General features: G+C 41.7%; 2 protein-coding genes across 2 annotated transcripts in view; one reads left to right on the plus strand and one right to left on the minus strand.

The window, feature by feature from the left end:
- Nucleotides 1–15,107, minus strand: part of LOC101862263 — a 20,648-nt gene extending 5,541 nt beyond the window's left edge. Inside the window, exon 1 of the mRNA XM_005096051.3 lies at nucleotides 14,961–15,107. Within this exon, the coding sequence (XP_005096108.1) occupies nucleotides 14,961–14,994 (34 nt within the window). The 5' untranslated portion in view covers nucleotides 14,995–15,107. The remainder of the gene's footprint in view (nucleotides 1–14,960) is intronic.
- A 2,576-nt stretch (nucleotides 15,108–17,683) lies between these two features.
- The window catches only part of LOC101846497 (ranBP2-like and GRIP domain-containing protein 3), a gene marked incomplete in the record, with an annotated part of 88,555 nt that continues 85,617 nt past the window's right edge, over nucleotides 17,684–20,621 (plus strand). Inside the window, 1 exon segment of the mRNA XM_035969148.1 lies at nucleotides 17,684–17,840. Coding sequence (XP_035825041.1) covers nucleotides 17,769–17,840 — 72 coding nt within the window.

Below are 20,621 nucleotides of genomic sequence, written 5' to 3' on the forward strand. Positions count from 1 at the left end.
GTGTGTGTGTGTGTGTGTATGTGTGTGTGTGTGTGTTTTGTGTTGTGTGCGCGCGTCTGTGTGTATGTCTTCGTATGTATCAAACTCTCTGGTATGTATGTGTGTATGTGTGTTTATGTGAATATATGTGCGTGTATGTCTGTGTATGTGTGTTTGATTGTGAGTGTATATTGTGTTTGTGTGAATATGTGTGTATGTGTGTGTGTATATATATTTGTGAGTGTGTATTTCAACAGTTGTTTTGCCCTTCCAGTTTTCATAACAGTACACTTCTTTTTCCTTTATCATAACCATGACGTTAGTTACTCTCGCTTACTAGGGAGCAATCGTTCTTTGGCACATCATTAAATTTTGGATCCCAATAATTGTTTTTAAAAATTTGATTTAAAAAAATCAATATGGAATGAGATAAAGCGTATCCCTTTTTGGAACAATTTACGAAACTTATTATCTTGACAAACTTGGTTGTGATGCTTTCTCCTTCTGCATTGGATGAAAATAAGTGTGGGTCTCGGACTCGCAACCGTAAAGTCGTGGGTTCGAATCCTGTCAGGGGCTCGACGTTGTGTCCTTGGGAAAGGCACTTTACACGAATTTTCCTCACTTCACCCAGGTGGAAATGGGTACCCAGCTATAGACAGTGAAAGATCTTGTCAGTTTGATAGTGTTTGAGCGCGTGAAATCCGCAGCTTGCACTGTATGCTTTCCGGGGAGCTGAGAATGTTTCGGAGTGTTCTATGGTCTGCTGGGGTAATAATATAGAGCCTGCTGTTGAGCGGGGATATGCGCTGTACAAATGCTATCTATTAGTATTATTTGAGATAAATCGTGTCTGTTTAATGGAACCGTTTACATCTCATTCTCTTGGCAAATTGTTTAATACTCTCGTACTTTCTGCGTAATGAATTTTTCTTTAACACTGGCCCAGTGTGTATGTACATATTAGTATATTACTTACGAGTTATAATTTTGTATGCTCCCAAGCTCGTTGAGTAAGCATTCGATTACACTGCTGATGCTTTATTCAACCATATCGATGCCGACTGGGGGAAGTCCACGATATTTTTTTAATTATTTTTTTTGACAATTTCAGTTTCCTATTTTTTTTAACTCGGAATGATTTCCTAATAGTGGGGTCCCTTAATGGCGAAAATTAGGGGTATGCTGCACTTCATGTTAGAGACATACTGTAAGGTGCATATGTCTCCTAAGACAATTACCTTTCAAATAAGCAAGGGATCCATGATGATCCTTGACCGGAAGTGGGTGTGGCCAGCTGTCAAAGTAGGTCACTATAATTTTTCTCAGTCTACTCACTAGACCACCACATTATATTGTCAACAAATATCCAGACACAAAAGGAGAACTCAAAATGTAAGATTTCTGTCTATCATTCACGAATGATAATGAAAAATACATTTGGCATATAAAAATGGCAAAAATAGGGTCTAATAATATTTCATGTAATGAGGTCACGCCGACATACTACTACTAGGCCAGTAAAAATTGACATCGAACCCGGACTTAAAAGATAACAGCCAAATATTTGGGCCAACTTGAACTTTGAGCTGTTAAGTACTACCAAAAAAAATTCAACCAAAATCGCCCTTGGGGAACATGCTTAATTTTAACCTAATAAAAGTCAAAAAGGTCAATTTTCGAATTTGTTCAAAGATGTCATTTATTTGTTCAGAATGAAAGAGATAGTCAAATGAAACACAGAAATACTTTTATTTTTAAAAGTGACCCCATAGTTATCACTTAATTAGCATTTAAAGATTATAAAAGGTCAAGGTCATTGTCAAGGTCATCTTAAAAATAGCTCAAATATGGTCGTGTTTGGTATCAAATTCAACATATCAACAAGAAAAACACAGAATTTATGTTGTTAATGAAATTAACTTACATTTAAGTTACCTATTGGCGGTAACACATGATTGAGATAATAATAATATGCGTGTTAAAACAAAAAAATATGGTGAGATCATATAAACCTCAAAAATAAATCCTTGTTCGATCATAGCATGCAGCTCGGCTTTTGTATGCCAAGCTTCAGGAAAATTCTTTGGTAAACCTGGGAAGATAAGTAAAAATAGTAAAATTAGGGCGAAATAAGACCTTTTCGTGATTTCACATTTGGAACTCCCCACTTCCATTGTTTGAGTAATGGTCATAAGTGTATGACTTCTGCTGTGTATGGGTTTCCTTCCTCTAGACTGGTTGCTCTGAAGAGCTATAGAGTCTTTCCTACCCTTGTTACTTAAGAACAAGTCTGTTTGCGTTGATTGGTAGAGAGCCAGTCCCCTTCCACTCCATCCGCGTCGTGGGCCAGGCACACTCAATGTGTAAACTAGAAGATACTGAGCTCGGCGGTTCCTTCACTAGGCCCAATTTAAATTGTGTCCGTTTCTGAAGCTTTTCATACTGTCCTCTGCAATGACAATGTATTCTGCAAGAGATGTTGTACTTGCAGCAAGTACAGGATTTGCATGGTGGAGTGCTGCTCTTACACGAACAGCGGATTTCACGTAGCAGTTCATCTGGGGCCGGAGCATTGTCAGTTATCACCTGACTCATAATGTTGTCACTCACAGTAAAGTCGTAATCAACAACGTCAAAGACAGTGCGCAGATTAAGCCATTTACTAACCTGGTGATGCGGCTCTCTCTGTTGGGGCCATCCGTTCAAGTGGCACGTACTTTGGGGAGATGATATGTTGATATCGAAGATCAGTAAGGCCCACTCACTGCAGTAAAGGAATGACAAGAACTTGACTCTTAAGTCAGTGATGTCTTTTACATTGGCATCTGTTTGCCCCAAAAGTAGAGCTGTCAACTGTCTTTTTCTTCCAGTGACGACCCTAAGAGTCGCATCAATGCTTGCTTATTCTGAAGATTGGTAGGGAATGAATCTTTGTCAGTCCGCAGATTTGTGCTGTGATGAAGATCAACGACTGGATGTGGTGTGTACGTAGTCTTTCTTCTCTTTTGCTCAGGTGCTTTGGTAGTTATAGTTTCATAACTGTCAAAGACGACACAAAGTCGAATAGCTGGCGTCCTGTTGTGGAGCAAACAGTTGACAAATAGCTGACACAATGTTTCCACTGTTCCAACCTTTATCCAGTTTAGACGATGAAGGATGTGGATGCCATCATACACCAGATAATGAGGCTTGTCGTTGACATTATTTACAACAATGTTTTGGGACGTGTTAATGATGTGATTGGCCAGGAGACATTCGTCCGTCTTCCTCATACTCCCGTTGTCGTGAAATAAGGCAGGAGCCACAGGTGAAAACTTATACTTGAATAAAGTAGATTCAAGGGGGACCACGGACACAGGCCATTGAAAGCAGTCGCTGGTACATCTCAGATGACATAAAGATATTGTCGTTCAGGATTTGCACGGGTCTACGCATCACCTTGAATGTGACAGCTTGGTCACTTTTTAAAAAAGGAAACCTTGCCATAGCACATACCAGTCATTTCAGCATGTACTTTCCTGCCAATCGTAAGTGCCTCTTTAACGTTTACCTTGCTATCGGCGACCACACCAGCTTTAGAGATATTAATTAAAGTACCTTTCTTTTCCCTCTTTTTCCTTGCAGCAGCCTCCAGGCGGTCTGGGAAGTACATATCCCATGCCACATCAACTCTTCTCACACCCTATAACTGCCTTTGAATGTAGGGTTCGAAAATGCTGGTTAAGTACTCAAGTAATGTCTCTGAAAGCTTTGTTCCATGCATCTGGACAATTGCAGCCCCGTCAAGTACCTTGGCTTCAACCATCCAGCTTTCTTCAACAGTCGGCACTTGCAGAATCTCTGCAGCTGTTTCAAGGTCAGGTTCTGATGTGAAGTCTGCATATAAACACTTCAGATCAAACTCATCCTGCCCCAGGTCTGTGACGTCGAGCAGATCGTCTGGAATTGTGCAGAGATGGATCTGCACCAAATTCGTCGACCTCCATTAGAACCTCAACGCTCCTGACTGGAGGAGTTGATTACTGGGACCGAATAAGTTGTTTTCTTCGTTTGAGTGCCCAGGGACATGAGGCAGATCAGCAGGTCGGCTTTTCTTCCAGTTCTGACCTCCTCAACTGTGTTTACGTTTTACCTTGAGTTTGTTAACTGAAATTCTTCATTTTTAAAGTCTTTCTGTCACATAGACATATCCAGCACCCTCCCCCTAGTATAGCAAATCGAGTGTTCTTCAGTGTCAGTCTAGCATAAAGCACAAAGGTCCCAGTTGATTTCTTGACATCTTCTCTCATCCTCTCCTCTCGTTTCAGGAAATGCAACGTCACGTTCAAGGCGAGTGAATTGTCGTGCCATGGTGCTTAATGAAGAAAAAAGTGATATGGACATGTGTTTTTTTTTATCGTTGACTCATAGAATAGTTTGTTGATAAAGTTCATTTTTGAGTTGTTTTCTTAATTTGTATGCATAGTTTATGTACATCAAGTGAAGAAATTATAAGTTGGATTTGCTCGACTCAAAGCCATACTTAACGTGCATTACGATGATGCTCAGTCATCATGTCCATTACTGTATGTACATGATGTTATTCTTTCGCTTATCCAACCCATTCATGGAACAGTAACACTTATTCCACAAAAAATTAAAACACTCACTCTCAAACAAAGTCTAAGAACGGAATATTACGGCTGTTTTGTCATCAATCGCCATATCCTGCATTTGGTGTACCCAAAGAATTAGTAGGTTGTGGTCACAATGGAGCACCATACTTTTTCGCCTATTTTGCTAGCGTTAGCGTTGTTATTGCAGTGGTTGTTTTTAATTTCTCTACTCTATAGCGCTTATGATGGTATTTAATTTCTCTGCTTTAGTCTTTTGGCTAAATTAAAAAACTATTCACAACAGTTGCGCCTTATAATCGTAGTAAAACGGCAGCTCTGTGAACCTGTCCACGAAGCGTAGGTCTACCGGAAAGGTGTGTGTGTTGAGTTTTCAAGCTTGAGTTTTCTTTCAGCGGGGAAAAGTGTTGTCAGCTACACATCCGGCATGGGAGGCTGGGTTTTTTTGTATGGTGCGCGGTTTTGGTCAAATAGCTAAATGAGTGATTTTTAATTAGCTCTCACGCCTAATTAAATACCACCAGTAAATGGATCCCCCTCTCAAACAACTATTTTATGCACATACAATTGAATGTGCATAGCCAAATGTCTCTAACACGTTGCGCAGTTAAAACGGATTAACGAAAGGGACTATAAAGCATAAAAACAAACTGAAGATGAGTCAGTAACTGGAACGCGTGTGTTACCTGAACCTATCTGTTTACGTTTTCAGTCAATATCTCTACAAGCAGGTTTATCTATCGGGGCCTCAGTTCTCTCAGTGTGTCCTGTTTGGTCTTTATTTGATGTGCACACCGATCCCATAAGTCGGGTCGGATATGTTTGATCTGATCCGGTCATGTGAGAAAGTCGGGACGTCAAAGATACAAAAGTAAGCTTTGGACTTACATTTTACATAAACATCTTCCTCAACAGGACGATTTTAAGTAGAGCTGGGTGAAGGGTCACTTCCAGAACCGATTCCCACGATTAATGCTACGGAAGGTAAGTTCCGTCTCTTTAAAATGTTTACGTAAACCAAGGGTTACCAGTTACTTAAATCATCAAAATCTTCTTTTTTTTTAAAATGTATTTTAAAATAATAAAAGTTGGAGCTTCGTAGTGTTCCGAAATCAAGTTTATCCTAAATCCTGAAGATGTTCGGAGCCAACCAGGTAACCACCGGAAGAAATCACATCTTTAGAAAGTAAGTAAACCCAAATGTCCGCAGGTTCGGAAAAATAAAGTAAAGCAAGAAAGTAAGTCATTGGGTTCAGATTCCATTTGTACGATTCCTCGCTTTCAACAATCGGAAACCTAGCCACCCAGCACTAATCTTAAGTCAAGACGAGTATTAAAATTTATTGAACTCTTTTCATCCGGGCCGTACTTCCACGGACTCTGTACCCGTGCTGGAGTCGCCCCCCCCCCCCTCACCCCCCCCCCCCCCTCCCATACAAGTTGGAATTCAGTGTGTATATTTCACACTGCTGTAATTTTACATTCACTCTTAGATTTTAAGGAAACTTGGCAGTTATGTTATAAATTGAATGTAGTATCTGAAAAATGTATGTGGTTAGGAATTACACCAATTTTCACCATGTAGATTTTGTGGTGTATTCCACCCTCCAACTTTAAATATCTTGGCAGCACTTTTTCTGAAAACGGGTCCATAGACAGAGAAATAGAAATACGAACCCAAAACGCCAACGCTGTCACCTACAAGCTCGCACCCCTCCTATCTCATCCAAGCATCTCCACCAACACAAAGAGACAGCTTACCACCTCAATATTCATACCAACATTATGCTACCTGTGCCAGACCTGGACGTTAAGTAAAACCCATGAAAGCAAAATAACTGCATGCGAAATGAAATATCTCCGCAAAATCCTTAACATCACAAGACGAGACAGGCAGAGAAATGAAGAAGTAAGAGCAGCTATCGGCATTGAGTCCTGCCTACATTACATAGAAAAACAGAATAAAATAGTTTTTCCACCTGCTACGTATGTCACCTGGCCAGCCAGCCTCGAGAGCCTACAACACCAAGCACTCAGGCTATAAAGGAAAAGGAAGGCCACGCAAAGGGCAGATTGAGAGTGTCAAGCAAACCCTGAGAAAACATAACATCACAACTGAAAGAGCTGCGGAGCTGGCCTACCATAGAACACTGCATCTCTCCTCGACGCTAAACGGCAACAGAAGATGAAAAAGTAAGAAAAAGTAAGTATGTAAGTAACTTGACCCTGATAGCTGCTCCCATGACGTCCCCTTGGATTTATAAATCGCTGATTAAAATATTTGATAAACGTGGAGATAAAAGCCATATTATTATTTACAGTCTCACGGAAAGCATTCTTTTGGCCATCTTGTCGTGGAACTCTGCTTGCGTTAGCTCTTTAATCTGATAAGCTGTAATGAGCTGTATATTGTAACGCCAACCTGGTAGTAAGATATACTACTCGAACTGTTTTCAGTGAACACTCAAGGTCGCAATTTTGATTCGACCACAGCTACATTGGAATCGATACCACACTTTAAAAACCTGGGCAATTTACCATCCATAGGAAGGCGGCTTATAGAGTAATCCGTTGCATAACATTGCACAATCTGCGCAATTTTCCGCCCCCCTATTAGATGAGTCCAATTCCTGTTTGTTAACATCCACCAAGGTATTTACGGCATTTGATTTAGAGTCATATTCATCAAATTAGTCTCATTCCCCCTTACAACCCAGCGCCACTTCAAGAAGTACTTCGTCGGTCGTGAACGTGCGTTTTCTAGACATGTTTCTAGCTTCTACACCCATCAAAAACAAAAAACCATTGTTGGTTGAAAAAATGAAATTTCACGTATTTAATCATTACAAGCAGAGCTAGCTGTTCGACGTTACCGTATAGCTTTTCCGAAATTACTCGTAGCCTGGCCAGGTCCTTGTTATGAGTATGCTCGTGGTCCGGATAAAAGATTAAATTATTGATTATCACGTACTGATTAATGGCAGATCAACCTAAAATGAAAAGTACACATAGCCTAAGTTGTCTATCACTATCTGGGGATAGAAAAAAATTATCAGGTCGCATGTTACAGGAGTCCTATATACTAGGTCTTACAGTTATCAGATATCTAGTCGGTTAGAGACAGAGTCACAGAGCCAAGGTTCAGTAAGAACAAGGGAACAGGACATTTAGTTGCGTCATAGTGACAGCGTATGTGAGAACGACACTCCCTTTGTTCGCCATTTTGAATATTATTTTTATGTTTTTCTGGGTAATGTTATTTTGGCTTGAATATATTTTTTTTAAAGTCTTGTCGCGGGACATGTAAAATGGGGATAGGTGGTTGAAGGAGGGAGAGGCGGGGGGTGGGGGGTGGATTAGACCACTTACTGCACTGCCCTAACCTGAGCGATGAAAGGGATAGGTACTACAAAACTGTGCCGTTATGGCTTAATGGGGGGGGGGGGGGGGAACGTGACCAGCTACCTCAGCGGATGTGGTGCAACACAAACGTCACTTCCTCTTTAAAGCAGGCGTGACACTTGATTCTTTACTCACCTTACATACTTAGGTCTTTGGTTAAACATTACTTCTTGCTGATCCATTTAGTTTTCTTACATTGTTATATATAATTATAATATTATTGAAGTGAAATCAGGCGCTTGTAAAAGTAATGAAATCGAAGAAACTGGCACTTTTCTGTCCGTATGCCAATTTTTATCGAATTTTAATTTTTGAGTCAACCGGGAGGAGCGACCCTTTGAGGACCATTTTCTATGTTTATTGCCTGAGATCAAATCTAAGTACACATATAAGTTAGGCATAGTAAAATCTTTTGATACGCAATCTTATTTTGATATAGCTACAGCGGTTGCTATGGAAACGGCCGCCATCTTGAAAATAAACGATGAATTTCAAATCCCTAAGGCTTTCTTATTTACTGACCAAATGTGACCACGTTTGGTGAGAGTATACCTGCACGAGTCCCTATCAGTGTAACAGCGAGGTTTATTTTTTCAATAAGTGCTGAAGAAAAAAAAAAAGAATTTTCCCAAAGTTTAAAAAACCTTTTCTAAATTTCGGTTCCGTAATCGCTTGCCAATGGAAAAGTGTAATTTTTTGCCAATATCTCTTTGTTACATTGATGGTAGCGTTGCCATCTATGTTTCCTGAAAGTTTCATGTCAAAAGGATTAAAACTAAGGAGGAAGTAGGAAAAAAACTCCCCCAAAATCACATTTTGCGAAAAACGACAATTATTGTGAACATTCACTATATTAACCCACTCTCATGTTTTCAAAATCAATTCACGAGGAGAATAAAGGCTTTCTCAATTGTTTCCTAGTCATTTTTAGACCCCAAAAAATGGTTTATCTTAAAAAATCAGCCAACATCGCTTTGTGCATAGCCGAGCACAAAATCGGCAATATCAAGAGTCGCTCCTCCCCTGTGTCGATTTTACTGGAAAAAGTTGACTTAAGGTACAAAAATGTTTGTTGCAGTTTCTAAGGACTCTCAAGCTTTGAAAGTCGCCAAACTTTCGGCTGCCGTTTTCTCGCTAGTTTTACATCTGAAACTAAGCAACTTCCACCTCCTTCAATCGCTAATATCTTGACTTCTATTTATGATAGATGAGTATTTTTTCCGAAAGAAAGGCAATGAACAAGCTTTAAATGAAACCTCCACATGTCCAAAAACCTACAAATGCCTGATTTCACTACGTCGTGACACATTTGTATAAAGTAGAAAACCCAAGTCCCTCTCAATACAATTTGGGAAAGCTCGCAGACGTCAGAGTGCTTCAGCCCTGCCGGGACCTACCAGAACTAAAAGAAATTATACATGTACAACTTCCCAACAGAATGACGGAGATAAACGATAACATTCCTCCCTAAACAGGATATGAACTCGTTTCTCCTGTATGCGAACGCCGAGTGCTTAATTGGTACACCACTGACTCCTGTCCGTTAAGGGTTAGGGTGGGGTGGTGGTTGTGGTGGGGGTGTGGGATGGGGGTGTGGGGTGGGGGTGGGGGGGGGGGGGGCAACTGCTCCCTGAATGTCCGGTTTCGGGTCAAAATCATTGGATTTTGAGATGTACGCATTTTTGGCTTTTTCAGCCTCTCTTACAATTATTCCATGGCTTTAGATCCCACTAAAGCCTTATTTCTCCCCATGCCGGGCATGTTACTCGCCACCATGTCCTAATAAAGTCAATCTGCTATTTTTCTTTATCAGCCATTTTCTCAAAACGCGGTTTTTTCCATATTATACCTTTTTGGTTAACTCTACAATTTTTTACCTCTATCTTCATGAAAATTTCTCAGAATGAAGAGAAGATTTTAGAATAAAAATTTGTCTGTTTTTGTATAGAGAATCTTATTTTTGACGGTGGTGTCTGGGGGTGGATATTTTCACGTTTTTTAAATTTTTTAAAAATGTTTATTTATTTATTTTTTTGGGCAAACCTGAATACTACCTTAGGAAAAAAAATCATTATTTTTTTATTATTCGTTTAGACAAATGTCAAAAACAAATGAGTAGATTTTCTGTCTGCTAACAGCGTACAAATAACTAACATATTTCCATGAAAAATAAGTGCGGTATTCATGGCGTAAAACAAGTCAATACAATCCAATATGGCCGACATCACCACAGTAACGACATTTTTTCAATCCAATATGGCCGACATCACCACAGTAACGACATTTTTTTCCCTCAAATTTGTTTGCGGGTTTTAAGTCTCTTCACTATGCTTGTTACATGAGCGAAATTTGGTAAAATGTGACCCTTATAAAAATTGAGATAACCTTCAGGTTCAGCATTCCCCCCCCCCCCCTTCCCTTTTACTGAACCAAAAGACAGACAGACAGACAGTCGAAACTTGTCACAGTGATACTTGATATCAGATTACCTTTTTTGTTTGGTAGGTTGTTCATAATTACGAGGGGGTTTACGGCGCTCGCAAATGCATAAGGTCATATGTGTGTGCTTGGTTTAAATATGAAGGAAAAGAGATATCTTTAACGTGCGCAACTTTCACACGGGCCTTCCGAGATTTTTCGCCCTTGTCCGAGAAGGCTAGGAGTAGATCTTTCCTACCAGAAGATCAGGGGTGTGACAGAAAGACAGCAGTAGGAAGGAGCCAAGGAGTAGCAGTAGAAAGGCTGCAGAAATAGTCCGGAGCCCAGAGGAGGGGCCAAAGGAGGTGAAGGGGTGGCGGAAGAAAGAGAAGACGAACGCTGACGACAGAAAATTGCAAGAGAGCAGGAAAGGAGGTGAAAGGCGACGATTTTAGAAAATAAAATTGTTCGAACCTGGGACCTTTGAATAAGAGGCCAAGACCTTAACCTCTAGGCCACGAGAGCCTCCAACTTTTAACACAGGGCCTTATGGGCGGTTGGGTGGGACATGTGCTGAAAATTTGGTCAAAATATCGTTTTTGAGGCACAGGTGAATTCCTGAATGTGTCTGGATATCAAATCCTGTATATTATTTGGCTGAGATAAGCATGGTGTAAGTGAAATTGTATTTTATATGGCTACTAATACTTCCATAACCCGTGTTTTTCATGGACAGCATGACATTAAAATCCTAAAATTTTTAATATCGCTTACTTATTGCCCTAGAGACTTCAAATTTGGAACACAGCGATAGGATATCCATATTCCAAGATAATGAACTGTTTATTTTTTTCTCCTTGTGTATATGAGCATATTATGTCAGGTTGGGTCTGTATTTTCAACTCGTTCATACTTCACGAAATTCAAAGTCATGCTATATCCATAAAAACAACCGAATTTTAAAAAAATAGTTGCCCTATTACCTCAATATAGGTCCTGCCTTTAGATTCCTGTCGTAAAAAGTAGAATATCTTGATTAGTGTTTGAGATTTTTGGAAGTTAAGATTTGTTTGTTGGTTTTTTTAATGAATAATAAAGATAATAATAATAACAATAATAATAATATTAATAACAATAATAATAATATGTAATAATAATAATAATAATAATAATAATAATAATAATAATAATAATAATAATAATAATAATAACAATAACAATAATAATAACATCAATAATAATTATGATAATAGGTTTCATTTATATATTTGCTCTATCCCATATGAGTATAAGCTCAGAGCCAACAACAGACACAATAACACAAACAGCATCAACAACAACAACAGCTCTGACCATGCGCCGATTTCCGTGACCCTTAACACTGAGGTCAGCCATGGATCAGTATTCAAGGGTCAAGTCACCTGGAAATCGTTCGGTGTCGACTGGAAAGCTTTCACCGACGCCGCTGAACGTGACACTGTGACTAGAATGCCGTCGAACAACCACATCCGCACCGCAACATGGTGTCTGAATTCCACACTGCCCTCATGGACGCCGGTACCCGTATTGTCGGCACTGTGAAACCAGGCAGGCACACAAAGACATGGGAAACCCCCACAGTTCGAAGAGCAATCCTGAGGCGAAATAGACTCCGGAAAGAAGTGCGAACCCGCCGCAAAGAATGGCTAGAGGCGTGCCACGTGGCCAGGAGACGATCAACGATGCTAAGACCGACGCCTGGCGAAAACTGCTCGAGAAAACCACCAACAAACCACCAACTCACAGGACGACACCAAGATGTGGAAAATCATAAAAAGCCTCAACGGTACCCCTGAGACAAACTCGCCAAATGAAGCAATGTCACACAATGGGCGATTGGTGACATCAAGCAAGCATAAGGCGGACATATTCGCAGACCACTACGCGAACGTCTGCAGTCTAAACATGTCGAAAGAAGACAGAGCCGAAAACTGGCAACTCAAACAGCGATTGAAATACTTACGGAACAACCCAAGGGCAGACCAGCCCGATTTCACTATCGGGGAACTGAGGAATGCCATTGCAAAGATGAAGTCCCGCGGATCATCCGGACCAGACAACATCCCTCCGTCCTTCCTCAAAAACCTGGGTCCCAAAGCGCTGAAGAAACTGCTCTCCATCTTCAACATGTCATTTCGCTCAGCTGATGTCCAACAAGTCTGGAAAGACGCCATCATTGTCCCCCTCCTCAAGACCGCCAAACCAGCATCGGAACTAACGTCGTTTAGAACGATAAGCCTCACATCTTGTGTCATCAAAGTTATGGAGAGAATGGTATCTGAACGACTGTACGACATGGCCGAGCGGAACGGCTGGTTCTCCTAACTGCAGGCTGGTTTCAGGAAGGGGAGATGTGTGGAAGACCAAATTCTGAGAATTACGCAGAAGATTTCCGATGACTTCCAAAAGAAGGAGAAATCGGTACTCGTCCTCCTCGATTTTTCAAAGGCATACGACACGGTCTGGCGAGAACGCCTACTCCTCACCCTCCTGGACAGAGGTGTCCATGATACATACGTTTTATGGCTGAATGACTTCCTTCAAAATCGTCAAGCCAGAGTCCGATTCAATGGAATACTGAGTAATAGCAGGAAAATGAACCAAGGTCTCCCACAAGGTTCGGTCCTGGCACCCATCCTCTTCCTTTTTTATATCGACGAACTGGCGAAACTACTTCCGGACGATCTCACAATTTCACTCTACGCTGACGACGTCTCTATCCTCGCTTCATCACGCACGACACGAGACGCCGAAAGTCTGGCACAAAGAGCGGTGGACATCGTTGCTGACTGGAGCAGGCGATGGAAACTCACGCTAAACGGCTCAAAGAGCGAGACTACATTCTTCACGCTCGCAACGTCTGACTCGGAATGGAAGCCGTGCATCACGATAAATAATTCGTCAATTAGGTATGAGCCCTACGCAAGACTCCTGAGAGTCACACTCGACCACAGGCTCACGTTCAGGAAACAGGTTGAGACAGTAATAGCTAAGGCCACACAGAAGATGAGGATGCTCGGCGCTGTAGCGCACTCAAAATGGGGATGGAGGAAAGACGACCTACGCAAGGTCTACCTCACTCATATACAAAGTGTTCTCAACTTTGCGAGCAGCAGCTGGCAACCGTGGCTGAGCAAAACTCTGATAAATAATCTGGAGGTGATTCAAAACAGATGTCTGCGACTGATTACCACCCAAGCCCAGTTCTCACCGATCGAGGCACTTCGAGCTGAAACGGGGGTCCCAAGCATTCAGTCCACCTTAATAAATGCTAACTGTCTCCGATCAAGAGAGAAGGCCCTCCGACTGAACAACGACCACCCTCGACGAATTGCGGCAACGGAACAAGTGCACAGACGCCTAAAAGGACGCAGGAATTTCCGAAAAAGGGCCGAAGACGTCAGCAAAAAGAGCCCACATCTGTTCGACTGCGAGAGGAGGCCCATCACTTACTTCGAAACCAGGCCCTGGGAACGTGGAATCAACCCCGACATCACTTTCCCCCACCTGTACGGCATAAGCGGAAGGAGTGACTCCAGTGGGAAGATTCAAAGCGCTTCTGTTCGTCGAGCACGAGAGCTTGGCGCACAGTACAATATCTACACTGACGGCTCGGCTAGGGCAGGAACAACGGACGGCGGCGCTGGAGTCGTCATCACAACGGGGAACCCGTCCAACCCTACGAGACATTGAGGGAGAAAGGCGCCATATTTACGTGCTCTTTCGAGGAAGAAAGGAGAGCCTTGGAAATGGCCATTGACTGGATTGACAAAGAGTGCGATGCATCTAACTCGGTCGCTATCTTCACCGACAGTCAATCACTATGCATGGCACTAGTGGGAACATCACCATCCTTCGACCAAATGCGACTACGCATAAATAATGCAATACCTCAACCCACGATTCAGTGGATCCCTGGTCACCGCGATATCCTCGGCAACGATCTCGCTGACAGTAATACCAAACTGGCAACAGCGCTGCCGGGTCCAGGCCGCCAAATTACTTATGACAGTGCGTGCGCCCAGATAAAACTAATTACAAAAGACCCCCCTATATGCCACACGCGGACGAAGGAAGTATACAGGGCATTTTCCTTAAAACGAGAGGCTCTTATTATGTCCCGCAGTGACCAGTCATTACTGGCAAAAATCAGGACCGGTCATTTCTCTGGGCTTCGAGCCTACAAATATAGAATAGACAAAACATCGGACCCAATATGTCCATTGTGCAGCGAGGAGCCCCAAGATTTGGAGCACTGGCTGCAGAGATGCCCCGCCACGGAGGCCCGGCGGTGGCATCTCTTCGGGGAGGATTCAGGGAGGTTGGACTGCCTCACCCGCTACCCAAGGGAGGCGGTGGCCCTGGTGAAGAGCACACTCTTCGGGGCTCCGAACATTTCGAACGGATAGGCTACCACACACACACACACACACAGCAACAACAACAACAACAACAACAACAACAACAACAACAACAACAACAACAACAACAACAACAATAACGTACCTATGAGCAGCAGAAGGAGCTCCAAGACGAACATGGTCTCCGGTACAACGACAACAAATGGTACGATCGCCTCTTCCTGTCCTCAATTCTCGCAGCTCTATCCAAGGTGACTCGTCTCCCTTGTCCCTGCTGTTATCTTGTTTCCGCCCTCAACAGTTCTTTGGCTCAGTAACGGGGGGAAAACCCCAGTTGTGGCGCAATCTACCAGAGCAAATACACAGGCCTGCGATGTCATGCAGCGTATGGCCAGTAGAGGTGGGCAAAATCCGGATGAATATTCGGATAATCGGATAATTCTCAACGAAACATTTTTCGAATTCAAACTGTTAAACTCTCTTTCCTACCCCGTTTGCCGAAGTGGGTGCATCCATTTGTTGAAATGATTCTTATCCGTTTGTCGAAGTGGTTCTAACCCATTTGCCGAATCGGTTCATAACATATTATTTACCGAAAAGGTGACTAACATTATTATTCGGATTTTGCTAAAGAGACTCATTGCCCAACCCTAATGACCAGATAGATCTATTTTAAGAGCCCAGCAGATAAAGGAGATTGTTAAAAACCGTTTGTAATCAAGATAACCCACCCGATCCGATGGGAAATTCGAATATTAAATAAATAACCTTTACTCGTTAAGTATCTCCTGATTAGTGAATCAGTGTTGGGACCGAAGTAAATACGACGCATATTACGTATTTTTATTTTTTTGGGATACTCCAGACCAGACCATCAATGATTTATTTATAGGTGCTTTGGGATACTCCAATGACCCCAACACACACACACACACACACACACACACACACACACACATACACACACAGACACACAGAATATACACACACATATACACACACAAAAACATTGAAACAAACAGCTCTACCATTCAACCATAGAAAGTATGATCGATTTTTGTATAACAGCATGGGCCGGGAACACAAGACAACAAGATAAAGAAAAACTAAATCGACTAATATGGAAAGCATGTAAAATTTCAACATCTACATTCCCCTATACTTGGATGAATTGTACATAACAGCTTGCACTAAAAAAAAAAATTCCATCTTTTAAGACAACAAACATCCCTTGTTCCCTCAAATAAAAACATCAGTCAGAAGTAAAAGACCTAGGCTTCTGATCTGTAACAAAGAAAGATATAGAAGGTTATTTTTACCATCGTCTATCAAAATGCTTCCATCTTAAGTGTGTGTGTGTATGTGTGTGTGTGTGTGTGTGTGTGTGTGTGTGTGTGTGTGTGTGTGTGTGTGCACGTACACAAAACCAGCCAGGATCTGGACAATAAAGATGTATCTTATCTTACATGCGTATCACCAGGTGGAGATTCCGCCGCACGAGCAGCGTTTTAGCCAGCAAACCGGTCTACTTTGAGACAGTACATGTATAATGTCATTTTTTGTATAGACTCATCCATTATAACTATATAGGCATACGTTATCCCAGAATTATGAGGTTCTACCTCTCAGTACCTAGTTTTGATCAATTTGGTGTTAAAGTTAATTTTTTTAAGTTTAAGCTTTTTCGAATGTAGACTCTAATTCTTTGAATATATTAATTGATCGACTCCGAACAAGCTATATAAAGGTTTTGATAGAACAGATAGAATACTAGGTTTCTGATCTCATGGTCAAGAAACTCAAAACAGCTAAAAATGCAAAATAGAACTTTATAATTCTAAGGTAGCGTAGTATGTGAAGCTGGAACCTGGAGAAGAATCACAGAAATCGATGTACAGAAAAGTGGGAAGACATGGAATAACATCAAGAGGCTAGCCCAGGATAGAGAAAAGTGGAAGGTGTTTGTCCGTGGCCTATACCCTGGTGCAGGGTGAGAAAGGCAATGATGATGATGATGATGATGATGATGATGATGATGATGATGATGATGATGATGTAGTGTGAGTGGTACTGATAACATTTTATGAGCGCACCCCAGGCTCAGCACCTCCGACTTCAGCTCCCGGAGAACTTGTCTTTTCCAGTAATAACACTTAGGCTAGTTTTTCTTCCCACCTCTCTGTAAGAAGGTCTGACTACTGGTTATACACAATGATCGATGGAGCATTTTGAGGCGGTTTTGAAGAGACCAGTGCTACCAGAGTCCAGACTTGTTAGTGTCTTCTCGCAGCAAGTGATCTGGGATTTTGAATGTGAATGCTCGTTACCTTACTCCTTACTAGTACTAGATCTAGAGAATGCAGTGTACAGTGCCAGTACCAATATAAAAATCCACCTTGCCCATTTTAAAAACGGGTTTGAAGAGACTGACCAGTACCAGGGGAGTGTGCTTTATAATTTCAAATCTAGCTTTTGTTGGAGAATGAATAATATTATGTACTGCAATTTTAAACTAAAATTTTCCCATTAGGACAAAGACAGTGAGTCTGAGAAAACGCTGAACGCTGCTTATAAGTTTCGTATTATTATATTATATTATATCTATTTTTTAAAAAGTCTGTTATGTTTCGTGTCAAAATTGGGAATGGCTTTGGTTGAACTTTCCATCAAAATCTTTTCAATGTTACGGAGTACTGAGTCAAATTGATACATGTTTTGTGACAAAATTTGGAATAAAAAATGTGTACTGCTATAATTTTCTATCAAAAGTATTATTGTGCTCAAATTTAAATATAAAATTTATTTGGCCTGCTTTTGTGGCATTTAAAAATCCATACAGGCAACTCCACTGGCAACCATATTTTTAACTTTTCTCGAAAATCGAAAATGGCGGCGCAATTCTAAGTGTGTGCGAATGTTAGACGAATAGAACATAAATCTAGAATCTGACAAGATGTTCAAAAGAAAACAAGATGTCGACAAACATGTGTCGTCCATTCTTTCGAGAAAGAGAGACGAGAAAGAGGTAATTTTTATACATGTACTCGAATCAAAGGGTTTTTAAATGTCACGACAGTGATTGAGTGAGAGATGAGAGTGTGTGTGTTAGTGTTGTCTACTGTAGTAATTTAGTATTTTTAGTGTTGGCACTGGATTCGTAGCCCCAAGATCAAGTCCAAGTACAGTGCAGGGCGCTTTTTCGGTAGTTCCCACCCCCCTTATTTGATAGAGCCTGACCTACATCTAGATCTATATACGTTTGATTCGCGGCAAGCTAAGATGTCAAACCTAACAACTGCAAAACATTAAATTGTGATTGGGGCCAAAACCGGCGAATAACAAATGCGGGGTGGGAACTACCGAAAAAGCGCCCAGTGCAGTGGCAATTGCCGTGGTCATCAGACCATGTGTAAAAGTGAAAGAGCAGTGGGTAAATACAAACACACCACAAAAAAACTTGGTGACTGACTGAAGAAGATGGAAGCAGCTAATCTAGAAAAAGACAAAGTAGAACAGAAACTAAAACTGAAACAGATTCTATCTCAACTGGCTAGGTAGTAGACTCTAATAATAGTTACCCCAAACAAAAAAATGGGTAAGATTGAAGAATACCGGACCAGCAGACTGACTTTGCCTATGTCTCAACCTTAGGCCTTAGGAATTCATGATTTTCCCCAGTTTTTATCTCTCAATGGAGAATCTCGGACCCGGCCGTAGATCTATTCATAAAATTTAGTCAGGGGGGAGACCCCCCTGAACCCCCCCACGTCCTCCACCCGCCCCCACCCACCCCACATTCTCGCACAATAACGTATAGCTATCTACGAGTGGTCCGGTATTCTTCAATCTTCCAAAAAAATGAAATGCCTTGGTCAGTTTCAATGTAACCTGATCTAGATTCTAGATCTAGGGTAGAAGGCCTAGGACTCGAGTCCGAATATGAAAAGATGTTATTCGGACTCTGATTCTTGTCCAGCATGACATCAATGCCGACTTCCTGTGACTCGTGACTCCGGCTTCCTGTCCTGCCTCACTCGTGACTCGCCTCAGGCTGGGTAGAGACCGGGATCACTTCGGGCAAAATGGCGTTAAATTGTGCTGGAGGCATGTTTCTGTGACTCTCTGTACGTAGTTAGACTCAAATCTAGCCTTCTGCTCCTAATCTAGATATATAATCTAGGTCTACAGGCTAGATCTAGAGCCCCCTCACGGCATACCGTCACCTTAGTCTGCCTTAGTGTTTCGTGATGACTATTTCCGGAAGTGAACTTTTGTATTGCCATAACTTCAGCTCTTTCAAAAACATCGACCCAAAATTTTGTTTCGTTGAGAGGCCAGCCTTTCCTTTCGGTGTGGGGTGAAGTTTTTAGTCTGATAGTGTATAAAGAAGGCCCCTAACCGAGACTTGACGCATGTCATGGCATGCACCCCATACCGTCACGTGTCGGGTTTTCTAGGAGTCGGTCACCCCATACCGTCACCCCCTCCCCCCTCATACCAGCACTCTCAAATTGAAGCACAACTAGGTGTTTGAAAAGAGGAAAGAAGCAAAGACGAACTCCTTTTGTACAGTGGGCCTAAGACTGTCGAACTAATGTTTATTGACATACTAAAAAGAACAACCTCCAGAACACTCACATACATCTTACTCACACATAGATACATGCATGAATGTTTCATTTTACTCTTCCACACATATCACAAACTCATATGAACATCTTCCTCACACACAGGTACATGAATGCTTCATTTTACTCTTCCTCACATATCACAACAAACTCACTCGAACATCTTTTACTCACACACATACATGAATACTTCACCTCACTCTTCCTCACGTATCACAACAAACAATGAACATCTTTTACTCCCACACATACATGAATACTTCACTTTACTCTTACTCACATGTATCACAACAAACAATGAACATCTTACTCCCACTCATGGCACACAAACGTACAATGCTTTAGTTCTCTACTTTGACATCTCGCTCAACACAGCACTCTGTCGACCACAACCCCCCTGTTGATACAATCACAACTCAACAACTCACACACGTCACAACCCACCCATCCATCTTTCTCACCCCACCCTCCACAAGTATAACACGGATTCGGATCTCTTGAAACACTCTCATCTGCGGAGCGGTCATCGTCGTAAACCAATCCCAGTGGGTGGTTGGCGGGTGCTCTGGTGTGGTTTGCTTCTTCTTTCCTATCAAACACCTATCGTCCTTATCTCCCCTTCTTCTTTTTGATGTTTGTTACTCTCTTGTAACAGTTCTAATCTTCTGGCGCTCATATGACCTTATGCAGTTGCGAACGCCGTTAAACCTCTGCTAAAAAAAAACCCAATCCCACCTCCTTTTCATCCTCGTCCTCCTCCTCACTCTCTCCTTTTCTTCTCTTTTGCTTCATCATCTTTGCGTGTACTTTCCTCTTCCTTCCCTTACTCCCACTTCATCTCCTTGTTGTTTCTTCTTCTTCCCTGCTCTCTGCTTCTCCAACTTCGTTAACTTTTCTCCTCTTTTCTCTTCTTCCTTCTCCACCCTTTCCTCTCCCTTTCTCTCTTCCTCTTTTCCACTTCTTCCTTTTTCTTCTCTTCTTCCAATTTCTTCACCTCCTCCCATGCTTTGTACTTTGCCCGTAAGACATGTATGTAGGGGTCTTAGCCCGCTTCTCTGTGTTGAAATTAGTTCCAGCTTGCTGGTATGGGCAGGTTAACGAACGAGCAGGGTTGGTGATTTTTTTTATAAAAATAAAAAAAATCGATTTTTAAAATTTAAATCAGATTTTTTTTTTTT

This window comes from Aplysia californica, unplaced genomic scaffold (genome assembly GCF_000002075.1).
Source record: "Aplysia californica isolate F4 #8 unplaced genomic scaffold, AplCal3.0 scaffold00120, whole genome shotgun sequence".
In the NCBI taxonomy this organism is placed as follows: Eukaryota; Metazoa; Mollusca; class Gastropoda; order Aplysiida; family Aplysiidae; genus Aplysia; species Aplysia californica.